Source organism: Dendropsophus ebraccatus, chromosome 1 (genome assembly GCF_027789765.1).
Source record: "Dendropsophus ebraccatus isolate aDenEbr1 chromosome 1, aDenEbr1.pat, whole genome shotgun sequence".
Lineage (NCBI taxonomy): Eukaryota > Metazoa > Chordata > Amphibia > Anura > Hylidae > Dendropsophus > Dendropsophus ebraccatus.
In genome coordinates, this window is record NC_091454.1 from 119,150,346 (window position 1) to 119,174,436 (window position 24,091).

The following is a 24,091-nucleotide window of genomic DNA, read 5'->3' on the forward strand; positions in this document are numbered from 1 at the left end:
GAGTACCCCTTTAAATGCTGCTGTAAAAAATTACAGCAGTGCCATTTAAAGGGGTTATCCAGGATGAAAAACCTAGCTGATTTATTTTGAAACCAGCACACCTGTCCTCTGGTTTTTCCGGTATTACAGCAGGGCTCCCATTACTTCAATGGACCTAAGCTGCAATACTACATACAAGCTGGGGCCAGGGGTGGTGCTGTGACATATCTACAACTCCTAGTAGAAATAAATAACTCAACAAAGCTAATAATAGCTTTACATCATTTTATTTATTTATAACGTTTTTTTCCCTGGACAGTTCTGAGTAGAAGGAGCCTCCCCCTCCGTGACGCGTCAGTGACAGTCGCACATACAGCTGAACCGCAGGAAGAGGAGCGCAGAGTGCACAGGAAACTGTCACCACCAGACGTAGCGCTTCCGGGTCGGATGTGGATAGACGTCAGTTGGTATCTACTTCCGCTGCCGTGCGTTTTACGTCTGCAGTCTCCTAGCAACGGGGCACGCTAAGAGTATGGCAGCTGGACGGGCGCAAGAAGCCGAGGAGTACATGCGAGAAAACAAGATCATGGAGCTGGTGAAAAACTTGACAAGTCTCCTCCTGTATCACCGGCCTGGTAATACTGCTGTGCAGCCGGCGCAATTACCGTGTATATACAGGAGAGGCGCCACTGAGAGATGCTGACTTTATCCCTGCTATCAAGGGACACTTAATTGTAAAGAACCATAGCGGTCCAATCACAAGGAGTGACCGCAGTGCTGATCAATTCTTACCGGACACTACTACTTTAGGCCAGTAGGTGGCGCGCGGGAACAACGTCAGTTTTGTAATGGAATCATTTCTATATGTAACCTATAATATAAGCCTGGTCAGCGCTCAGATAGTGTAGTAGTATCTACTATTATCAAACTCAGGCCCTCCAGCAAAACTACAATTCCCATCATGCCTGGGCATGATGGGACTTATAGTTTGACACCTATGTACGAAAGGTATCTATTAGTGTTAATGTCATGTCAATATTTGGGGGGGGGGGGTTATTAAATTGCATCATCCTAATCTCTTTGTTTTGCAGAAAGACCCAAAGAATTCCTGATCACACAGCTGGAAAAACTGAAGCTTGCCCGTCTGGCAGATGTGGAGTACCCCTGCTTGTTTGACGAGTCTAATGTAGATGCTGTCTTTGGGATCCTGGACCCTGCAGGCCAAGGCTATATAACAGGGACTCAGTACATTGAGGGTAAGACATTAGAAGGTACATATAGAGCTGGTGGCTTTGGACTGGATAATAAAATACAGTATTGGATACATTGATTAGAGCAGCGGGTTTCATAATATGAATTTGCAGCGAAATACGCTGCACATCCCTTGCTGGTCATTCTCAATGAGAAGAAATACTGGCAGCGGGATTGACATCCTGCTGCAATTATTTGACAGCCCCCTTAACCCCCCGCCGCAGCCACTGAGTGGCTGAGCAGAACGTCCAGAGGCTCCCAAAGCAAGCCAGATTGTGGAGCAGGTACAGTATGCTCCAGCTGGTGGGGGTGGGGGGGGGGGGGGGGAAGGTTAAGGGGGCTGTCACTTACATACTAGCAGCGGGATGTCGATCAAAGATGTCTTCTCATTGAGAATGACTGGCAAGCAATTCGCTGCAGATCCGGCGAGTGTGTTTGTAGCCGAATAGCAAAGTGCTTTGTTATCTCTACAATCTGCTTATCAGCCTGCTGCCTTTTAACAGCCTGCTGCCTTTTAACAGCCTGCTGCCTTTTAACTGACTGCCGCTCCATGCAGCTCCTCCCCAGGTGCTGGGAAAGGCTGGATCCAAGAAGTTTCCCAGGACTTGATACAGCTTTTCCCAATTAATTACTTGCATCACTTTGTACTGTCCAATAAGCTGCATCCAGTCCTGGGAAACTGGGAGAAGTTTCCAGACATCCAGGGTGGAGCAGCAGGGAGTGTCACGGAGATCAAAGGCAGCTGGCATATAAGCCGACTGATGAGCAAAGCATGCGCTTTGCTTCATTTGTACTGTAAATTCGCTCATCTCTAATTCTATCCACCACATCTTGTGAATGACCAGTGTGATCACATGTGATGTCACTAGAGATGAGCAAGCTTCAAGCATGTTCCACTTTGTTTGAACTTTAGCATTTGATTACCGGTGGCTGGAAAAGTTAGATGCAGCCCTAGAGTCCTGGAATAAATGGATACAGCCTATGGCTGTCCTAAACAGGACACACGAACAGTGCACAGAGAGTGGCCCCACAGTTACCATGATAAATATGGTCTGTTGAGGTGAACGTCTCTACTCACAGAAATGCAAAAATTGGCACATGGTGAGTTTTTAGGGGGGGGTCAAAAATGCTGTGGCCAGATGTTAGAGAGTAAGTGGGAGAATATGAAATGCAATACCCATTTATTTTTATTTATTTTTTTTTCAGTGTACTTTGTAAACACACTTAAAAAAAAAAAAAGCTTGTTTTGTGAAATCTCAACATGGCCTGCGTTCAGCATTTTTCCACAAAAATGTTGGCGTTATGCTTCTATAAACAAAACATAGTAATCACTGAACTCAAGGAGAACAGTGAAAAACACTCCAGTGAAGTACTCAATCAAGAGTCTCCACTGATGCCCCCAAAAATTTAAATATGCAAAACAAGGGTCCGTGGAGTCTCGGTTGCGAGTCTCAAAACACGGGATAGCCAGATAGCTCTAGCCTGTTGCCACGGGGTGCCTCCATGATGGGGAGAGCACCACACCACCCTGATAAATAGCCCCTTAAGTCCCACTCGGTTGCGAGTATTGGAACACAAACAGGGAAATACCAGGGTGGCCCCTTTTTGTCAATGTCTAACTCAAGGTGCGAGTATTGCGATCATGACAAGGGCTTGCCAAGGCAGGCTTCCATCCACAGACAGCCGTTTCGGGGTATTTGCCCCTCGTCAGTGTGGAGTAGGATTCTGGCTAGTTGGGGAAATGACAAATCAACCAACAAAACACAGTAATCACTGAACTCAAGGAGAACAGTAAAAAACACTCCAGTGAAGTACTCAATCAAGAGTCTCCACTGATGCCCCCAAAAATTTAAATATGCAAAACAAGGGTCCGTGGAGTCTCGGTTGTGAGTCTCAAAAAGGGGTTGCGAGTGTCAAAAATTGACAAAAAGGGGCCTCCCTGTTTGTGTTCCAATACTCACAACCAAGTGGGACTTAAGGGGCTATTTATCAGGGTGGTGTGGTGCTCTCCCCATCATGGAGGCACCCCGTGGCAACAGGCTAGAGATATCTGGCTATCCTGTGTTTTGAGACTCGCAACCGAGACTCCACGTACCCTTGTTTTGCATAGTTATGCTCCTATAGGTATTTATCACATTTTATGACATGATTAGCACACAAACAGTGCAGTGTATGCTTTGCTATGTGTAAAGGATTTGCCTGTTGCTGCACAGATATAGTTTATTTAAATATTCTTTTTTTTGTGCAGCTTTAAGAACCCTGGGTGTAGATGTGAGCAACTTACCTGCCCCTCCAGAGAAAATCACACAGGAAGTCTTCAAACATGATATGTAAGTATCATGAGCATCTTAGAAATATACTGTTTTAAATTTTTTTATTAAGTAGGAATATACCAGTAGTAAAAACCACCATGTGAGTTGTAGCCTATTGCTAGAGTAGCCAACTGAATAAGCAAAATCACAGATGAGAGAAGAAGACAATAGGCCTAGTATGATAACAACCAATCTAATCCCAGCCTTCATATTCTAACCTGCACTGGGAATAGACAGCTGTTTTTTCCCCACTTTTCATCAGCACTGTTTTCTCTCTATAAAGTACCAGATTTTCAGTGGAAATGTGGTCCTTCCACCAAAAAGAATAAAATTTCCAGGACATTTTGTTTAATTTACCTGAACAAGCTGTGCAGGCTATGTTCTACGTAGTATGAGTCACAGAACGGCCGGTCTCAGAAAAGATCATCCCGGCCGGTACTGCAGTACCAGCCGGATGACCTTTAGCAACGCAGAGTTCCGATGCGGGAGCATCTGTGCGCGAACGCATCAAAACTCCCCAGTGCACACTATGGAGTGTGTGGCCGGAGCGGCTTACTCCATAGTGTGCACTGACAGGGTTTTCTGTGGCCATTATTCAATAGCAGCCGGAGCGTATACTATGTGTATACACTCCGGCTAGGATTCCCTCAGCCTGCAGGATAAAGTAAGTTCCGTACCAATCAATAAGTACAGAACTTACATTGTGTGAACATGGCCTAAAGCAGTAAGGTTGGTGTCACACACAATTGTATGGCGTTTTTCTGACCTCCGTAAAAACACCAGAAAAAAACGCCAAAGAGGATCATAGTGTTTTTTTTGGCATTTTTACTATATGTGTGAATAGTGTTTTTTTTGTGACTTCAGTGATAAAGTCCTTTTTCAGGTCCGAATGCAGACCCAAAAAACACCAACGTTGGTGTTTGGGTCAACTTGAACGCACCAGCTCCAGAAAGGAGGTACACGCCAGATCCAGCACACAGAGTTTGCTGTGTACAGCAACAGAAATGAAAAACATAAGTTTGAACATGGCTTACAGCAAACGGTTCAATGTTAATCCATAAAAGTAGAAAAAAAGGAGCAATACTCACCCCCTACATGAATAACATGCTTTTATTCTAGGGACAAACCAGAAGTATGTGTTCCACAAGAGCAACGACTGTTTCCCGGTTACAGACGCTTCTTCAAGCTCACATACATTGTACGTGAGCCATGAAACTGTTGTTGCTCTTGTGGAAGTCACCTGGATGTATATTGCTTGTAAGTCCCTAGGATAAAAATCGTATTCATGTACTGGGTGATCACTGATCCTTCTTTCTACATTAATTCCTTTTGAGTGGAGCACCCTCTGGGGGGATTATGTCTGTCCAGGACTTGCAGATTGCCATTTACGCTTGGCTGAATGCAGGAGTGATGGTGTTCTGGTCTCCTGGTGAGGTTCAATATTAATAGTCTTAAATATATGTAAGCGAATCTACAGTAGGAACAAAGCAAATAGCTTCATTCCTATCTACATTCTGCTCATCAGGCTTCTCTCAGCTTCTCAGGACTGGATCCATCTTTCTCAGCACGTGGGGAGGAGAGGCAGGGAGCAGAGCAGACTTCAAAGCCCCTAGCCTGATGAGCAGAATACAGATAGGAGTGCAGCGATTTGCTTCGTTCCCAGTGTAGATTCTCTTATCTGTAGTCTCAAAAGTTAAAAGAAAATCACAGCTAGGCTTTTATACCGTATTCACAAATGTTTTGAATGGTTAATTTTTTTAAAATTGCATATTAGACTATGGTTCTATCACACCGGGGAGACCTGAGCTAATTTACATCTTGTTAGATCAAAAGGAGGATTTCGTTGGGCCAGAAGGTGGGGGGCATTGCCCAATATTCTCTTTTGCTGTGATCTGATCCCCCTTTACATTTAAAAAGACATAAGAACGGATCTCCTGCATATGTTGAAAGCCTAGATTTAGTGAAAACATTGATGAACATATGTCAAGCAGAGTATTAAGTTTTTGACTTAAAGCCTAATTCAATTTTAAATAGCATCCATATCAGAATTTTCACTAATAGACTTCATTTGTCCACAGGAGGATTCATCTGAAAAAATCTTCTGCAACATTTAAGACCTAGCGTCTCTGCTGTCAATATTGATATAGTTATGTTTTATATTTAACAAAAATAAATTTCTTACTACTAGACATTGTTTCATACTATATGATAAATGAAAAATAAAATTACCATTAAATATACAAATAAGACATGCTGAGAAGTTTTATATATATATACACATAGATTATTATGTATGACCAAGCTTGCTGGTAGCAATATATCAGAGAAGATGTCGGTTACAGATTGTGTGTCACCCCAGCCATGGTATGTACATTAAATTGCAACTGAATTAATGCTAAATCTGTAGACATCATTGTATTACCTAAAAATCACTGAGTTACCTTTCATGTATGGTATGACACTATGTATACTAGTGTTCTTTAATGATAAAAGAAAAACCTTATAAATTCCCTTTAAAGTGGTGTTTCAGAGCTTGGATAAAAAACTTGAAAGGAGGTAGCAGGGTCATTACTCGCAAACCAACAACGCTAATTTTACATCCACATGATGTATAAATGCCTATTTTTTCACTATTCAACCTCCAGCCCTTGTGGTAACAGACTACATTTCCCATCAAGCATTGCTGACATCTACTACAGGCTCTGCTCCTCCCCTGGCTGCTGAAGAGCTACATGCTCTCATACTTCAGAGCCTCTTACATTAGTTCTTACTTTGCCACCACCACTCTGTGGTTACAGGTTGTACGGGAAACTACTAAAAAGATTGAATAACTATATTTTAAAGTGACATTGCCACCCCTTCACTGTGCTGTTCTCCGCACCATCCACAAGCTTAGATGCTGCACATTTTATACATACCTGTATAAAACATGTTTGTGTATTGTTTATGCTCTAAAATCACTTAATTTCATTGGTTATGTGTAGAGATGAGCGAACCGGGTCCATCTGAACCCGAACGTTCGGTATTTGATTAGCTGGGGCTGCTGAACTTGGATAAAGCTCTAAGGTTGTCTGGAAAACATGGATACAGCCAATGACTATATCCATGTTTTCCACATAGCCTTAGGGCTTTATCCAACTTCAGCAGCCACCGCTAATCAAATGCCGAAAGTTCGGGTTCGGATCGACTCGAGCATGCTCGAAGTTCGCTCATCTCTAGTTGTGTGTCATCTTGGGGGGCAGGGGAGTCTGCATGTCAAACAGACATGAGTGGGGATTGAACTCTTTCTTAACCAGAATACCTATTTAAATAAGAATGGTAAGAAAGCACAGATCCCATTATATAGAGCAAAGCTGTTTTTTTTTTTGTTTTTTTTTTAAATAAATCTTATGGAAAGTATGCAGTATCAAAATATGACCAATGTTAGCAACTGTGTGTTTGATTATCTGTATTCATTTTGGTGTTAAGTGATGATTTGGCCTATGAGGCTTTTCTGTGTAATCAAATCTTTGGAAAGAGAAAAATAGAAATATTTTTTTATGGAATGTGCATTCTTTGTTTTTCATGTTACTTTAGGAGTTTGTTTATTCATGCAAACTTGCACTCTTAGTTATGAAAGGATTGTACAGGTGTCAGTTCATTTTTAATGTACCTACTGTGTTATACACCTGATCAGGACAGTGTTAAAACCTGTCTGTACTCCTGTAGTTTGATTAAATCACAAACTCTGGCAAACAAACTTGATTAAAATAGTTTAAATTCTGAATTAGATATATCTAAGACATTTTTGTAATGAATGAAAATATTCTGACTGTATTGCCATCACTGTCTTGACAACACAGTAACAAAAGACTATTAGCATGAGTAGTAGTTTATGCTTCTTAGTAGCATATTTGGGCTATGTTCATACTACGTAACAACACGGCCGTAATTCATAACGGCCGTAATTGCGCAAACAACGACCATTAATTCACAAATAACGACCGTTGTTAGTGCAACTACGGCCGTTGTTATGAAATACGGCCGTGTTTTTTACGTAGTGTGAACCCGGCCTTGAAGTGGCAGGTTAAAGAGTAGCCGTCACATTAAGGGATTTTAAACTTCCATGCGTCTGTACAGTTTCCTGGCGTTATTAAAGTAGTACGTAAAAATGATAAAATTGCCTGAATACATATATCATGTTTAGTTCAGAACAACTGTAAGATGGCTAGTTAGTGGGTTATTTGATAATTCATCATTTATAATGTCAGTCTGTGCATACAGAAGAACACTGTATGAAGAAGTCTGTTATTGCTGCTATTTTTTCAGTATATGTGGTCTGATTTACAGGTGTATAATGTCAACCTTCATGGTTATCATGCATGAACAGATTATTGTAGCTAGACATTGTTTTCTTCTGAGTTTGGTTAGAGTTTTGGTTACCTGTAGCATGACCCTGACAAGACTCCAATGTTTGCTTAAAGGAGAAGTCCGGCCAAAATTATTTTTTTATATGTTATTACTGATGGAAAGTTATACATAGATATATAACATACATTGTTTGGTTTTTTTTTTCATGCAAAGCAAGGTTTAGCATTGTATAATTATCCTCAACTTTTGTACAAATGTATTTAATATGAGATTTGAAAATCAAAGTGTACATTCACATTTTAAGACTTGAAAGAAGATGGACTAATCCAATGTTTGTAATTTTGAAACATTAGCTTACCTTATTTGAGTAAGTGGTCCAAATTGCAATAATATAATATGTCAAGGCAAGAGCAACTTGATTATTGGCTGCTCACATTGTGGTACAACCAGTCTGTGGTCACAAGGTGTTTTTGACCTTGTATCCCTTAAAGGAGAAGTCCGGCCAAAATTATTTTTGTATATGTTATTACTGATGGAAAGTTATACAATTTTCTAATGTACATTAATTATGGGAAATGCTCCTATACTGCTATTTCCCTTAATTTAGTGTACCAGGAAGTGTTAGAATTCTCCCAGAAGCAGTGACGTCACGACGAAAGGTGTAATTCCTATGGAGTGTCCAGCAGGGGGCGCACTATATATAGAAGTCAATGAGTACTATTGACTTCTATATATAGTGCGCCCCTGCTGGACACTCCATTGGAATTACAATGGATGTGTATGTAATGTAATATACAGTGTTTTTGATTGAATACATTTATGAAATACTTTGGGGAGCAAATGTCCTTGCTCCCCAAAGTATTCCATAAATGTAAGCAATCAGTACATCACAGTAAGCCCGCCGCTACCGAACGCCCGCCGCTGTGGACTACTCTCAACTACTACTCTCCCCACCTGCTCATAGCATGTGCAGGTGATAGGAGAGTAGTAGCCGGGTTATATGGCTGAGATCGCCGCCGCGATGCCGCGCAGGGGGAGCCGCTCATCACTGCAGCTATCATCCCCCTCCGCCCCCCCCTCCTGCTGCTTCCTTACTCTATATGATAGCTGACTTCCTGCCCGGCCGCCGCTCTCCGTTCACACGTGCCGGCGGCCGGGCAGGAAGTCAGCTATCACATAGAGTAAGGAAGCAGCAGGAGGGGGGAGCGGAGGGGGATGATAGCTGCAGTGATAAGCGGCTCCCCCTGCGCGGCGGCGATCTCAGCCATATAACCCGGCTACTACTCTCCCATCACCTGCACATGCTATGAGCAGGTGGGGAGAGTAGTAGTTGAGAGTAGTCCACAGCAGCGGGCATTCGGTAGCGGCGGGCTTACTGTGATGTACTGATTGCTTACATTTATGGAATACTTTGGGGAGCAAGGACACTTGCTCCCCAAAGTATTTCATAAATGTATTCAATCAAAAACACTGTATATTACATTACATACACATCCATTGTAATTCCAATGGAGTGTCCAGCAGGGGCGCACTATATATAGAAGTCAATGGTACTCATTGACTTCTATATATAGTGCGCCCCCTGCTGGACACTCCATAGGAATTACACCTTTCGTCGTGACGTCACTGCTTCTGGGAGAATTCTAACACTTCCTGGTACACTAAATTAAGGGAAATAGCAGTATAGGAGCATTTCCCATAATTAATGTACATTAGAAAATTGTATAACTTTCCATCAGTAATAACATATAAAAAAATTATTTTGGCCGGACTTCTCCTTTAAGGGATACAAGGTCAAAAACACCTTGTGACCACAGACTGGTTGTACCACAATGTGAGCAGCCAATAATCAAGTTGCTCTTGCCTTGACATATTATATTATTGCAATTTGGACCACTTACTCAAATAAGGTAAGCTAATGTTTCAAAATTACAAACATTGGATTAGTCCATCTTCTTTCAAGTCTTAAAATGTGAATGTACACTTTGATTTTCAAATCTCATATTAAATACATTTGTACAAAAGTTGAGGATAATTATACAATGCTAAACCTTGCTTTCCATGAAAAAAAAACAACCAAACAATGTATGTTATATATCTGGTCTTACCTACACTAAATATACAACTGAAAATCCTTTTGGTGGTAAAATGTAAACCTTTAAGCCTCTCCATTGCTTCATTCATCATTATTTTAGATGCGCAAAAAGACACAGATGTAGAAAGAATTATTTTCCAGTATTTGGCCAGTTAGTCCGTAAATTAAAAAGAATTTCCACATCCTGAGGTGCCAGCTTATAGACTCCAAGTTCATTTAGTGCTGCTGTAGCAGAAGGCACTTTGTCATTGGCAGATGTTTTATCCATGCACTGTGCTGTAGACTGTAACACATCCTTTAGAAGCAGTGCAGACCCCACACTAAGATTTAGAATAATGCAAGCTTCCTTTACACTATAAGAATATAAATACAAGTCAGTTTTACACAGTGATATAATAGCATAACAGGACATGGCTCAAATAGGTACTGTTGTTTCAACAAACTTTGTACAGGTCAATAGCACAAGCAAATTTAAAGGGAATCTATCAATAGGTTTATTCCACCTTAAATGAGGGCCACATAAACTAGTGACAGGAATGCTGAACAGATCGGTGTATTACTTACATCATTCTGTTCAGCCGTTCTCCTGATATGCAGGAGAACAGTATTCTTGCCACACCCCTCCCCCCACCTGCTGAATGACCGTTGACTGCCTATACACAGCATAGATAGATAACGGCCTCTGGAAAATCAGCTCAGAAAAGGCTTTTGTTTCCTGGTTATAGCTTGTAGCTAGCTTAGAGATCATAATCAATACAAGCCAGGGGGAACATGAGAGGTTTAGTTCCTTGGAACACATGCTGCAGAGAAAGATAGCTAAAAGCCAACTTGCCGAGAAGAAATCTGAAAAATGCTACATACAAGATAAATATTGGTTGGATATAGTGCTGCTCCTCATGTACACAATTGAGATTTGTGCTTTAGAGAGGGAGTTAAAAAGATAGGTAGCTAGGACTGTATTAAACTGCATGAGGACTTTTTACTGAAACATACATTATATGTTTTTGTTCCTACAATAAAAAAATACTTACTGCTTAAAATAATTTTCTGGCCTTTTGCAGTAGTGGGAAAACAAAGGAAAGAGGTTTCGAGTCATATCAAACTGCAGTTGCGCTGCTCCTCCTTCATTGAAATGATTGGCCAAGATTACCTGTGGATAGGTTATAAGTATAGATAATGAGGCAGCCCTTTTTATTACCTTAAAGGAGAGGTCTAGCCAAATTCATATTTGCAGGGTCGGCAGGGAGTGGAGGGAACATAACAACCTATACTTACTGGTCCCCGTGCCCTTGAAGCACCGCATCACGGATCTCCCAGACCAGTTAGATGTTATTATGTATCCATTTTTTACTATGCCATGATGCGGCAGGGTGAGAGATAGCCCCCTCAGCGTATGCAGTGGTATCTCGTCCCTGTCACTGACTGGCTGAGCGAGGTACCCATCAGCTGGGTCATGACGTAGTGGGGGGAGAGAGTCCCAGCAAGAGTCCAGAAGCGGGACGTGGTGCTGCAAAGGCACGAGTACCGGTAAGTATAGGTTGTTTATTATATTCCCCCACCCCTTGACCATTCTGATTTTTTTTTTTTATTCGGCTGGACCTCTGCTTTGAGGCCTTATTTGCAGTTAACTTGTTTACTTACATCTTGATAAATGAACAAATCCAGCTTTTCGGCAAGCATCTGCCAAACACTTTTAAATAAGGTATGACACAGCTGCTGTTCCAGTTGTAGAAGACGGTCCCTGAGTGTCAGCAGCATAGGACATGCAGAGCTGGATAATGACATCACGGCTTGTTCTGATTGTGATGGCAACGATAGCCATCTGGAATATGCACAGAAGATGACAAATTAGTAAGCCTATTTTTGTAGACAACATTTCCAGATAGGTATTTATTTACCTTTCTTTCTTATATATCTTTGCACCTTCTTTGACTTCTCGGAAAACATGCTCTACCTGACGTGACAACATATCATTTTTTAGTCGCTCCAGGAGATTAATCATATCATCAAAGACAGAGATCTCCATTGAGGCCAGCTGTCCAAGCTGTAGCTTACTTGTAGAATTTATATCGGTGCAAACCTCCAGTGCAGCTTGCTGTAGCTGTAAAAAGAACTGCAAACACAGACATTACTTTATACATCAAAATTGTAAAGGCCCCTTTTAAACATGTTTAAAGGTAATGATCAGCTGCTGGTAATTTTTTTGGCTGATCGTTGTCTTTATTACACAGAGCGATATTCTACTGAAATCGCCCTGATTTAGCAGAGTACCGCTCTGTGTAATAGGGCTCTAAGTTATAGTACACAATTCCTTAGATATGTCCCCCATACGTATTAAAGGAAATTGATAAACATGCAATGACAATGTAAAGTCTTTTAATACTTTTACTCACAATATTGTCAGCCCAGTCTCCAAGGACAGTTGCAATATAATTGACGGCATTCAGGATAGCACAGTATTTGGTGCCCAGCAGCGCTCTACTTTCTTCTTTCATCACTTGTGTTAAACGGATCCTAAAGTCATCAACTAAATCCTTCTGCAGCTCCAAAAACTTCAGTTTCTTTTCTGCTGTTGGGAGGTTCTTATATCTATCTGTTATCAGAAACAGTAGAAAACTTGCTTTAGTTCAGCATGGAATTGCCTTGGCAGCACCAAAACAAGGCATTATAGCAAATTTAATTTTTAAAGAAATCAACAGGAGTTGCAAACAGTTTTGCAATACACTTGATTTTTTATGTTTTCTATGTTTAAATTAATGTTACACACATGGCCACAAGGTGTCTGCCTTTACTGCACATGTGTACAGCTGCTGTCTGTAAACATGCAGTAGCAGAGAATCCCAGGGGTGCTCACAGTGTATGGTCAGCTTTCCTGTCACACAGCACCAAAACCTCTCTATGTATACAGCAACATTATACTGACTGAATTGTTGCATAACAAAGAGCCCTGTCTCCTGGTAAGCATGTATAGTTGATATTAAAATGATCAAAAGTTGATTATATAATAACCCAAGTTAATTGCCCTCTGTAGACAGATGTCTTTCCTCGCGTAAGTGCACAAAGGACTGGGGACTTCCTGTGTTTGGTCTCTTTTTTTGAACAGAGAAAAAAAACAAATATCGGCACAGAAGGAGCAAGGACCACAGTTTGGGTGTATGGACAACATTGATTTAAACATAAAGAAGCGAGTATTGGCAAACTGCTTACGATCACAACCCTTGTTGATCTCTTTAAAATATAGTTTAGCAACAGGTATGCCAATTTTGAAAGTTCTATTATTTCACATTTTTGCACATGCTTAAAAAGAATTATCACAAGAGTTGTCCAGATACATATATTTCAACATTTAGGCTGGGTTCACACACAGTATTTTTGCTCAGTATTTTGGTCCTCATATTGCAACCAAAACCAGGAGTGGATTGAAAACACAGAAAGGCTCTGTTCACACAATGTTGAAATTTAGTGGATGGCCATTTTATGACAAATAGTGGCTGTTCTTTCATAACAACAGCCGATGTTTTAGAATAACGCCAATTATTTGCCATTAAATGATGGCCATCCACTATATTTCAACAGTGTGTGAACATAGCCTGTGTTAAAAGTGGTATAATATACTAGTATGATTCTTGCAGCTGCTTGTTCCTACTGCTAGCATCTCGACACATAGGAAATGCAGCTCGGCCATTGACAGGCTATGTGGGTATTTTTTTTATCCCGACACAAACAAGAAATTCAGCAGTGCAGCTAAAACGCTAAATTCAGGTGTCAGAAAGGTCAGTGCTTATCTATGAACTTACTGAGAGAAGATTGCAGGGTGTTGTGCTGTGCAGAAATCCTCCATGCTCAGTCACTCCTAACAGCCCCTCCCCTCTCCATAGCCACATAATGGAGACAGAAATCCTGCTTCATTTGATGTGAGGGGGGAGGCTGGGAGATTGCTTTTTCAGTACAGAAGGAAACTTTTAGTAAATAAAACCTATTACAGAGTTTCTTAAAATCGCTTGTTCTGTTGATATTTAATGTTTTCAGAAAAATGGCCCTGAAATGACAGTTACGCTTTAAAGAAAACCTGGTATTACGTTTTTTTTTTTTGCCTAAAGTCATCTGGGCGATTCCCAGTGGCTTCTCCCTGCTGCACCAGCTTTGATTGATCTTTTCTTTTATCCAAACAGAGAAAGATCTATAGAAGCGCATATGGCATGAATAAACTGCTGAGGATCACCCTGATGACTGCTAATTCAGGCAGTATGAAAAGGATGACAGGTTTCCTTTAAATTGTGACAGCTTGTATTTTATATCTGTGTAGTACTATATTTTTGGAACTTCTTATTGGAAAAGATAAAATTACCTGTTATAACAAGCAGAAGTGTCATAAATGTCTCAGCACAGTCTGGAAACTTCATCTCATCAACATCAGAGATGTCTTTATATTGTGATGACCAGGCAGCCTCCGATGACAGCATAGAGTCCATCTTTTCTAGAGCCACTAACAATGTAAAGAGAGTAAGAGACAATATTATTTATATACTCGACAACTTGTTACAACTAAAGCACCACATATTGAATGACATGTATAATAGTGACACTGCCTGTCTGAGATTTCACATAGGGAAAATTATAAACATTAGTTATATGTTTATAACAGCATGTACAGACATTTAAGGGTTTCTGTAAGATCTTACTTAAAGGGGTATTCCCATCTAAAATAATATAGTTAAACTTTTGGGGCACGTCAAGTTAAATATTTTTGCAAATAAATTGATTTAGCAAATTTATAGATATTGTATAATATATATATTCTGTACAAACACACCAGGCAGTGCTTTTACAGCCGAGTGATGGTTAGTAACCTAAATAAATTTGCAAAAATATTTACCTTGACAAGTCCTACAAGTTAAAAATTACCATGGACGTTCAACTGTCATTATAGGAGTGCACATTATCACTAGCTGTAACCGGTTGCTTTTGATAATAGTCGGAGAAGGCTATAACCACACAGAATTATAGAAAAATAAGGTATTTAATACAAAGAACAATACTTAGCTGTAGTTACAGATGGTACAGATGCATAGTTGTTTTATCCACAATGAAATGGGGAGCCCCTTTGTATATTATGGTCTAATATACGCTCATTTCCCTCGATGACCACCAGGGTGCTGGGCACCTTCCATCCATGGTCCCAGCTGAGGCTGGCTCGAAGCTACATACCCCCGACCTTTATAGTAAGTTTGGGTGGGGGTGATGTGCTTGTATGTCTATGTAGACCACTGATGACCATGAATGGAAGTTATCTGATGTTTCTCCGGCCTTGTACATATTTACCAAGCACAATGGGGACCCAGTTTTACAATTACAGCTATAAGGTTCTTTCAGCCATACAACAATAGCAACAAACAACTGTATCCTCCAATGTTTACACTATTGTGAAGGTATATGGCTGGACAGTTGACATAGGTGTGACAGTATACATACACACACACAACTACAATGACTTCTACACACATAGCCATACGAATAAATGTATATACACATATATATATATATATATATTCACAAGACATTAAAATAATACATTCCTTCTCATTACATCAATAAGACACTTATTTTCTGAAATGAACCCATCTGGTTACACTAGCTGTAGGACATTTGATCTAATCCATATGCTGCCTTTATAACCAAAGTTTCTTGCTTAACTGTTTTCTCTTACATTTTCTTTCCACTGTCAGCCATCGTTGAAAGAAGGTATCTTCTGAAAGGATGTGCATGCAGTTTGGCAAGCTGCCTAGATATCCATGTGCTGTTTGGAGTTCTCTTTGAAACAGAAGTACTTCATCCACAAGGTGACAGAAAAGTACATCATCGTACAATAAACATGGAATGTCAACAGACAACTTCTCCAGTACCAGCATGACAAGTCCTCGAGTAAACTCCATCTGCAGAATAGACAAACAGACACTGCGTGATCAAACATTATGTATATATTTTCAGAAAAATACAGTAGTACACATTAAGCAAATAGAAATAAATTAGGTAGTCCTTTTATGAAATAATCTAACCATATATACAAATTATTCTGGTATGTTTATGTGTACTGAGTATAACCAAGCCCTTAATTCTACATATACCGTTAAACAAAAACTATTAGCATAATAAGGTTATAAAGCTTTGTTTACTGTTCAGCTACAGTCTACACTACCATTTCTATAATCTGAACACATTACCTTTGCATTCACAATGGATCCTGCCCTCTTCAGAATTGGCTGTATCTTGTCATTTAAAAATTTTGTGTGGTTTCCAATCCACATGAGAACCTGGGTAAGGTACCACTCGGGCTAGAAGCAATAAATATTTTTATATAAACATACATATGTGCACACACACAAAGCATTATTAGTATTATTATATTATCACACCAAAAACACAGGGGAAATATTTCATCCACACGTCCTAATTTTGGTTCTCTTCATTCTATTGTCATTGCTTTCATTCCTAAAACCAGGAGAGATTTAATTTTAAATAGATCACTTTGCATTGTGAGAAGTTCACAGATTTTCTTTACATCCATTTGCCCTCAAACTACAATCTCTGCCTTCTTCCTTTTCCTAAAATACACATTCAAGGGGGTAAAAAAAAACAAAAAAAAACCCTCAAACTTTTTGCATCTTTCCCCGAAAGGCCATTTTTAACTGAAAAGAAGAGCACATTGTACTCAATGGAAAACTTAAAGGGGTAGTGCGGTGTTTAAACATTTATTCACTAAATAACACACATTACAAAGTTATACAACTTTGTAATGTGTGTTATTTAAGTGAATGGCCCCCTTCCTCGTGTTACCCCCACCCCGAAAGTGTAGTGCAGTATACTTACTCAATTGCTGTCCACCCCTGGCCACCATCTTGGGTCAATGACAATTACTATGCTCAGCCAATCGCGGCTGAGCAGCTGATGATGCGGCAGAGCGGGGGCCGGCATGAGTGACGGCTGGAGCGGTCCGGCCATCCTCCCGAAGATGACGTAATCGACCCAAGATGGCGGCCAGGGGTCGACAGCAATTGAGTAAGTATACTGCACCAGCCGCACTAGCCCTTTAACTGCAGGAAATAAAAGCTTTAGCATGTTATTAAATAAAATGTACCCGGCAGTGGCGTCTTTGTTAGGAAAATAAAATTATCCCTTTATTCTTCTTTGTCAGCTCTGCATTCCCTGGACCTGGCCAAACACCACAACTTCCTAGTAATGCTCTTGTAGGAAATCTCTGGAATGCAGCAATCCAGGTTCATAAAAATTATTCGGCATGTGAAGGTTGTTCTTGACTGCACTCAGACCAATTTTCTTTGCTTTTAAAGTGATGGTTTCTGTTTATTTCAGATTAATTTACTTGCTTACTTTTGTATTCTCATGACCTATTTTATATGGCTGCTTTAGAAGTGAAATACATGAATTAATATAAACGTTAGTGTAGTGGTAGGAAGCAAACAGTTCTCACCTTACTTAAAACATTAGTTTGTCTGTTTCCAGTAAAATGATAGCGGAATCTTTTTTGAAGAGGAGTTAACATTATTTGAATTGGGAGAATGATGGGAGCAGATACAGGAAGAGAATATTTCTCTGGCATCTGTTTAGGCTTACTTATTAATTCATCTCTAGGGACACGTGTTAAGGAAATATCACACTAGTAGTTAACCAATACATCAGATATTTAGTTACACAATAGCAAAAATGATTGAGAATTAAAGGAGTTATCCTGGCTTTTAACACATGTAAAATCTAGGAATGATCAATGACCCGAGTACAAAATCTATGCTGTCAACTTACAAGGTAAGTCGGTACATATTTTGCCATTCAGGCGTAGCAATAGTGATTTCATGCATAACTGTAATTTAAATGTTTTTTTTGGGGGGGTTGCACCATTCACATCATATTTTCAGTCTCAGCCACTGGCAATTGAGGGGACATAGACTTTGCTAGACAAAACACGGTATAGTCTATTTGTGACTATGTTTTTTCTGTTTCACAGCCATACACGTTTTATTTGTGGGAAAGTATAGTAGTCTGTGCTTGTGTGTCCCACAAGTAAAACATGTACTGCAATGGGGTGCAGAATAAACTTTGGATAGGCGATAAATGTCCAATTGTGGGAAAATCTTTAAAAACCGTGTAAATATCAATAACTCCATATTCACTGCATGTTTTATTAAAGGATACGAAATTTGAAGCTTTAGGAGTTGAGTGAAGAGTGTTTCCAAACTAGCATAGACCTCTGTCACACTTCCCGATGATGATGATGAAGATGAAGATGCAGAAACTGGTGTCGGTGGCTGATGAGGACCAATAAAAGGCCAATGTAACTGACTTAACACTTCCTCAAAATCACTACATCAAAAATAAAATGAGGGTATGAACTTACTGAAATCACAATACAGTTTACTGTATATAAGAACACCTAGCATATTGTGTTAATGGAAGAATTGTACAAACTTTTACCTTGTTAACTTATCTTTTAGTATTTTGTGCCAGAACTGAACTGTAGAAGTAATAAACTTTAGCAGATGAGTGCAGGATGAATCCTGTAGCTTAATAGCCTGTTCTGTCATAGACACCAGAGTACTGGCAGCTTCAGCTACATTGTTAGTCATCAGATGTTGTTGAATATTATCACTGAAAAGAAAAACATAGTTTGTGTTAAAGAGGCATCCCCATCAGGTAAAATACTTTACATTATTTTTTCTTTTTTTCTCCTTCGCCCCAGTTGTGAGCCTGCTGCTTTTTGCTGAAGACACAGAAAACTGTGTGTGAGCTGTTCACTCTGTCTCCCCCTCCCTTCCAAGGCAGCTAATTTAACCCCTTAACGACTATTGGCATACATTTACACCCCCACTGCCTGGGCCTTAATGCAGGAGGGCAAAAATGTACGCCCGGGGTTCACAGGCAGGCTTTATCAGAAGATCGCCAACAACACTGATCCCTGCTATGACATAGCAGTGATCAGTGTGTGCAATGTAATGCATCAATGTAAAAGTCCCCTAAGGGGACTAAAAATGTGTCAGGAAAAAAAAAAAAAAGTCAATAAAAGTAAAAAAAAAATATCCCAAAGCCCCTCCCCCAATAAAAGTGAAAATCACCTCCCCTTCCCATTTTGTACATAAAACACATAAAAATAATAAAGCTAATTAACATATAATATACTGTAGCGTGCGTAATCGTTTAATCTATTATAATAAAAATACTATTCCAGCATGGTTATTTTTTTATGACATTTTATGTATAAAAAAAAATAAAAAGCGACCAATATGTTTTATCTAGAAAAAAATGCTACTCATAAAAACTAGAGATCATGGAGCAGAAAATGATGCCCCATACCACCACATAGGTGAAAAAATAAAAGCACTATAGGAGTTACAATAGGGCCATTTTAAATATGCCTATTTGCAAAAAAAAAAAAAAAAAAAAGTTTTACTGCTAATAAAAATAGTAAAACGTTAGAAAACCTAGTAAAAATGCATATAGCTGTGTTCAGACCGACCTATAGAATAAAGAAGAAAATGGCAGTTTTACACATGTAATTAGTGTCCCAGGCTGCCTGTATCTGCTCTTTGTACTGGGAGGGTTCATCAAAGTGAGGTCATTAGCAACTTGACCTTAGATTAACCCTCCCAACATATAGTGCAAAAACAGCTGACCAGAGACAACGTTTACAGGGGAAGGTTGGAAGGGGGGGAACGAGATAAGGGCAGTTTTCTGTGTCTTCAGCACAGAGCAGAAAGCTCAGAACTGGAGGAAAGAGATTGATAAAGTAATGGAACAATACCCCTTTAAAACATTCAGAGGACCTGAAAAAAACCCCCATATATTCTAAAATAATCAATACTAAGTTGGTTACATAATGATGTCAGGACAGCAGTCTGAGTTTACCTTAGTTCTTCAATGTGTGAGATCCATTTTAAGTAAGATAAGTGTCTCTCCACTTCATTGATCTGGTCTGTTAGTGCCCCTAAATCATCCATCCATGGTGCAGCTTCTACCAAGTGTTTACTGATGGATTCACTCACAATGGCTTCTCTTTCCAGGAGGGCAGTGAGCGTGGACTGGGAATTTTCTGCATTGTTCAGGGCAGCCTGAATGCGTTTTGGAGCCTCAGAAGAGACTGTCAGAACCTGTCAATGAAATGTAAAGTTATAAGGAGAACTGTTTTTAACAAAATGTCACTATTACTAGTTACTAGTAATAGTTACTAGTGGTAAACGCTGCAGAATCTGTTAGCGCTATACAAATAAATGTTATTATTTAAGGAATTACTGGAGACATGAATAAATTTCACTCCATCAGGTAATATCCTTTCCATACCTGCTCCTCAAGATGTTTCTTCTCTTCTGCAATTTTCTCAATAAGACCGGCTACTTTCCACAATGACTTGAAATCATTTCCTATCTCTTTCTCAACAAACTCACAAACATAAAATGGAAGATCTGATGTGTTTGGATCCCAATTTACAGGAACATTGTTTGGTTTTTCCGAGTCATAGTGGATTGACTTGTTCAGTGCTTCTTCAGCTTCACAAGATGCCATGTTTCATTGAGGAGTACTACTGTCTTGATACTGGTAACATCTAAAAAGAAACGTCTCTTTACTCATCTGTACTCCAGAAATATCACGGTAGAGAGGTATTCTGGAGATTTTAATATGTTAAAATAAAAGGAGCCCTATAGTTACCTTTCTCGAGTTGGCACATGAGTAGGCAGGTCCTTGAGCCAACATGGTCATAAGGACGTGTTTACACTGGGACCTGCTCAGTCACAGCACTAAGGACAGCAAATAAAATTCTCCGGAATACCCATCTAAACATTCTATATTATTATTACCTATGAATATAACCCATTCATTCTGTGGGACTCAAGTGTGGTTTGGGCAACAAGACCCTTGTGACATAGGGCTATGAGACAGTGCAGCCCCACCTCAGTTCTTTAAAGTGACTGTACCACCAGGCCCAGGCTGAAGCACTGGAGGCGGGCCGACCCACCCCCAGTGGGAAGAAACCCAGCCCCTCCATGACGTGACCCCATTAGAATCAATGGAACCCTATCATAGAGGGGCTGGGGTTTCTTCCCACTGTGGGTGGGCCAGCCCGCCTCCAGTGCTTCAGCCTGGGCCTGGTGGTACAGTCACTTTAAGTCTGTGTTTTGGTCACACCTTATGGTTCACGTTGCATGAATAAAACATTCCCATAGACATCAGCTTTACTGGCCTGCCTGGAGCCCTTCTGTAGCCAAACCTTGTAATGACAGGGACTGTGTGTGAAATACAATAACCATGATCCTTTGCTTATTATTGCCTGCTCCCCCTCCACTATGTATGTAGGCTGGCCTGCTTCACATGGGAGCAATGAGTTGGGGAGAGACCATATACACAGAAAAGGAGGGCACTGAACTACAGGATTAAGTAAACCAGCTATCCATTGGTGTCTAATATAATAAAGAGAAAAGGGCTAAACTGCAGAGTAAATAAAAACTATAATGTTAAAAAAATAAATCTCCAGCTGTAATGCTGAATCCGCCCTTCAAATCCAATTACGTGGTGGGGCAAAGTGCAGCACAAAAATGCTAAAGGACAACTTTGTTCTGCTGTGTCCTGTCAGTGACTGGAGCTACCCCTCACCGCGACCGAACACGTAACCTACGTACCGGCGAACACGTTATACACACGGAGCGGCGGCGCCAAGCCCCAGGACATGCGGCAGTGCCAGCCGGACGACAGGAGCAGCCGCAGTGTACGTGCCAGATTACCGGCTGCTGGCCACTGCTGACATCTCACAGGAACACATTACCAGCGCAGCAACACGGCACACACGTCATTTCCTGCTTTTTTTTTTTTTTTTTTTTTAAATCAACTTTATATCGTGCTTATAAACCAGCTCAATCATTTCTATCGGGCAGAGTGTGAGGAAAGGGAAATATGTTGTCTGTCCTGATATGCAATTTGATTTGTTTCTGCTCAGAGGACCGTGCAGGTGTTCTACAAATGTACATGTACATGGGCTATATAGGCAGTCCCTTAGCCCGTGGCTTTTTAGCTGTTGAAAAACTACAACCATGGGCAGACAGGCAGAGGTTGTCTGGGAATGATGGGAGTTGTAGTTTTGCTACAGCCAGGGTAGGTGCAGACTACAGAATGGTGATGGAAAACCTGTCGCACATTCCGCAGCTCGCATCTCATCTTGGACTGTGCCGGGGCGTGCGTCTCCGCCCGTGTCATAGACAACATTCTATGCACGGGCGGATTCCATCATGAATGGCCCCCACCCCAGAAGTGAAAACTTCTGCAGAAGCATAAAGCATTACTTACCTATCTATTCCATTTTTGAAACTACCAAAAATCCTTTTTTTTTTTTCTTTTTTTTTTTTTGGGGGGGGGGGGGGGGGGGGGTTGTTCTGTTTTGTGTTTCTGCACTTCCTGGTTTATCAGTTGTACACAGTACTACAGGTTCCAGCATGCAATGCTTTCCCTCAGCTGTTCATCACCTGTCACCACCCTGCCTATTCCCCGCCCAAATCTATTGCAGAACATCTAGGCTGTGTTCACACATTGCAGTTTCATTGTGTTACTGAATTATTTGCAGTACTTTATCATTTCATTGTGGTCCCACCCGCACAGCACGCTGTATTCTCTACCTGTAACACCACACAGCACGCTTTATTCTCTACCTGGAACACAACACGCTGTATTCTCTACCTGTAACACCACACAGCACGCTGTATTCTCTACCTGTAACACCACACAGCACGCTGTATTCTCTACCTGTAACACCACACAGCACGCTGTATTCTCTACCTGTAACACCACACAGCACGCTTTATTCTCTACCTGGAACACAACACGCTGTATTCTCTACCTGTAACACCACACAGCACGCTGTATTCTCTACCTGTAACACCACACAGCACGCTGTATTCTCTACCTGTAACACCACACAGCACACTGTATTCTCTACCTGTAACATCACACAGCACGCTGTATTTTCTACCTGTAACACCACACAGCACGCTGTATTCTCTACCTGTAACACCACACAGCACGCTGTATTCTCTACCTGTAACACCACACAGAACACTGTATTCTCTACCTGTAACACCACACTGTATTCTCTACCTGTAACGCCACACAGCACGCTGTATTCACTACCTGTAACACCACACAGCACGCTGTATTTTCTATCTGTAACACCACACAGCATGCTGTATTCTCTACCTGTAACACTACACAGCACACTGTATTCTCTACCTGTAACACCACGCTGTATTCTCTACCTGTAACACCACACTGTATTTACCTGTAACACCACAGAGCACACTGTATTCTCTACCTGTAACACCACACTGTATTTACCTGTAACACCACACAGCACACTGTATTCTCTACCTGTAACACCGCACTGCACACTGTATTCTCTACCTGTAACACCACACAGCACGCTGTATTCTCTACCTGTAACACCGCACAGCACACTGTATTCTCTACCTGTAACACCACACAGCACACTGTATTCTCTACCTGTAACACCACACTGTATTTACCTGTAACACCACACAGCACGCTGTATTCTCTACCTGTAACACCACACAGCACACTGTATTCTCTACCTGTAACACCACACAGCATGCTGTATTCTCTACCTGTAACACCACACAGCACACTGTATTCTCTACCTGTAACACCACACAGAACTGTATTGTCTACCTGTAACACCACACAGCACACTGTATTCTCTACCGCTGATATTGGAATAAAGTAAAGAACTTTTTTTTTTCATTTCCACACACATATTATGATCAAGCATCTTTTATCTTTGAAGTTGAGCCCCACAATAACGCTCTGATCCTCTCTTCTGTTTAGCATAATTTACTTGTGTTACTGCATCATTTTTGTGAATATGCTGCAGTACTGCAATGACACTCCAACATGTGTGAACACAGCCCTAATTTCACTGCACAATTAGAGAAATCAGCGCAACACCTGCTTCTGGCCAGTCAGAAATGGTGAATCAATCAGGGGATCCCCTTTAAATAACACACATTACAAAGTTTCTCACACGTCAAAGTGATAGTTAGTC

The 24,091-nt window shown here is 40.6% G+C and overlaps 2 protein-coding genes across 4 annotated transcripts; one reads left to right on the forward strand and one right to left on the reverse strand.

Annotated features, from left to right (window-relative positions):
* The first annotated feature begins 403 nt into the window (after positions 1-403).
* On the forward strand, positions 404-6,560 carry EFCAB10 (EF-hand calcium binding domain 10). The gene is made up of 4 exons (XM_069977699.1): positions 404-614; positions 1,071-1,235; positions 3,479-3,560; positions 5,621-6,560. The coding sequence occupies exons 1-4, from the start codon at positions 512-514 to the stop codon at positions 5,661-5,663; spliced, it is 393 nt and encodes a 130-aa protein (XP_069833800.1). The 5' UTR covers positions 404-511; the 3' UTR covers positions 5,664-6,560.
* A 3,117-nt stretch (positions 6,561-9,677) lies between these two features.
* RINT1 (RAD50 interactor 1) lies at positions 9,678-21,817 on the reverse strand. 3 transcript variants are annotated; one of them, XM_069977666.1, is made up of 14 exons: positions 21,666-21,817; positions 20,332-20,593; positions 19,900-20,141; positions 18,472-18,645; positions 18,193-18,360; positions 17,474-17,630; positions 16,209-16,319; positions 15,695-15,920; positions 14,336-14,473; positions 12,381-12,580; positions 11,886-12,100; positions 11,629-11,809; positions 11,019-11,137; positions 9,678-10,340 (listed from the first exon to the last, which is right to left on the reverse strand). In XM_069977666.1, exons 2-14 carry the CDS (start codon positions 20,551-20,553, stop codon positions 10,118-10,120), a joined length of 2,376 nt encoding a protein of 791 aa, XP_069833767.1. In that variant the 5' UTR covers positions 20,554-20,593; positions 21,666-21,817; the 3' UTR covers positions 9,678-10,117. The 3 variants fall into 3 exon arrangements, with proteins under 3 accessions (XP_069833767.1, XP_069833786.1, XP_069833776.1); XM_069977685.1 differs by lacking the exons at positions 17,474-17,630; positions 18,193-18,360; positions 19,900-20,141; positions 20,332-20,593; positions 21,666-21,817 and having other exon boundaries at positions 18,472-18,541; XM_069977675.1 differs by lacking the exons at positions 17,474-17,630; positions 18,193-18,360; positions 18,472-18,645; ... (1 more) ...; positions 20,332-20,593; positions 21,666-21,817 and adding an exon at positions 17,123-17,442.
* Positions 21,818-24,091: the final 2,274 nt, after the last annotated feature.

Excerpts from the sequence above, each read along its gene's own strand:
- EFCAB10 (XM_069977699.1), top strand. The coding sequence starts at position 512 with ATGGCAGCTGGACGGGCGCAAGAAGCCGAGGAGTACATGCGAGAAAAC. Across the intron at positions 1,236-3,478 it reads AGGGACTCAGTACATTGAGG|CTTTAAGAACCCTGGGTGTA; the intron begins GTAAGACATTAG and ends TTTTTTGTGCAG. Across the intron at positions 3,561-5,620 it reads GAAGTCTTCAAACATGATAT|GAGGATTCATCTGAAAAAAT; the intron begins GTAAGTATCATG and ends ATTTGTCCACAG.
- RINT1 (XM_069977666.1), bottom strand. The coding sequence starts at position 20,553 with ATGGCATCTTGTGAAGCTGAAGAAGCACTGAACAAGTCAATCCACTAT. Across the intron at positions 14,474-15,694 it reads GCTGACAGTGGAAAGAAAAT|TGGCTCTAGAAAAGATGGAC; the intron begins GTAAGAGAAAAC and ends TTACATTGTTAG. Across the intron at positions 12,101-12,380 it reads GAGACTGGGCTGACAATATT|TTCTTTTTACAGCTACAGCA; the intron begins GTGAGTAAAAGT and ends CTGTGTTTGCAG.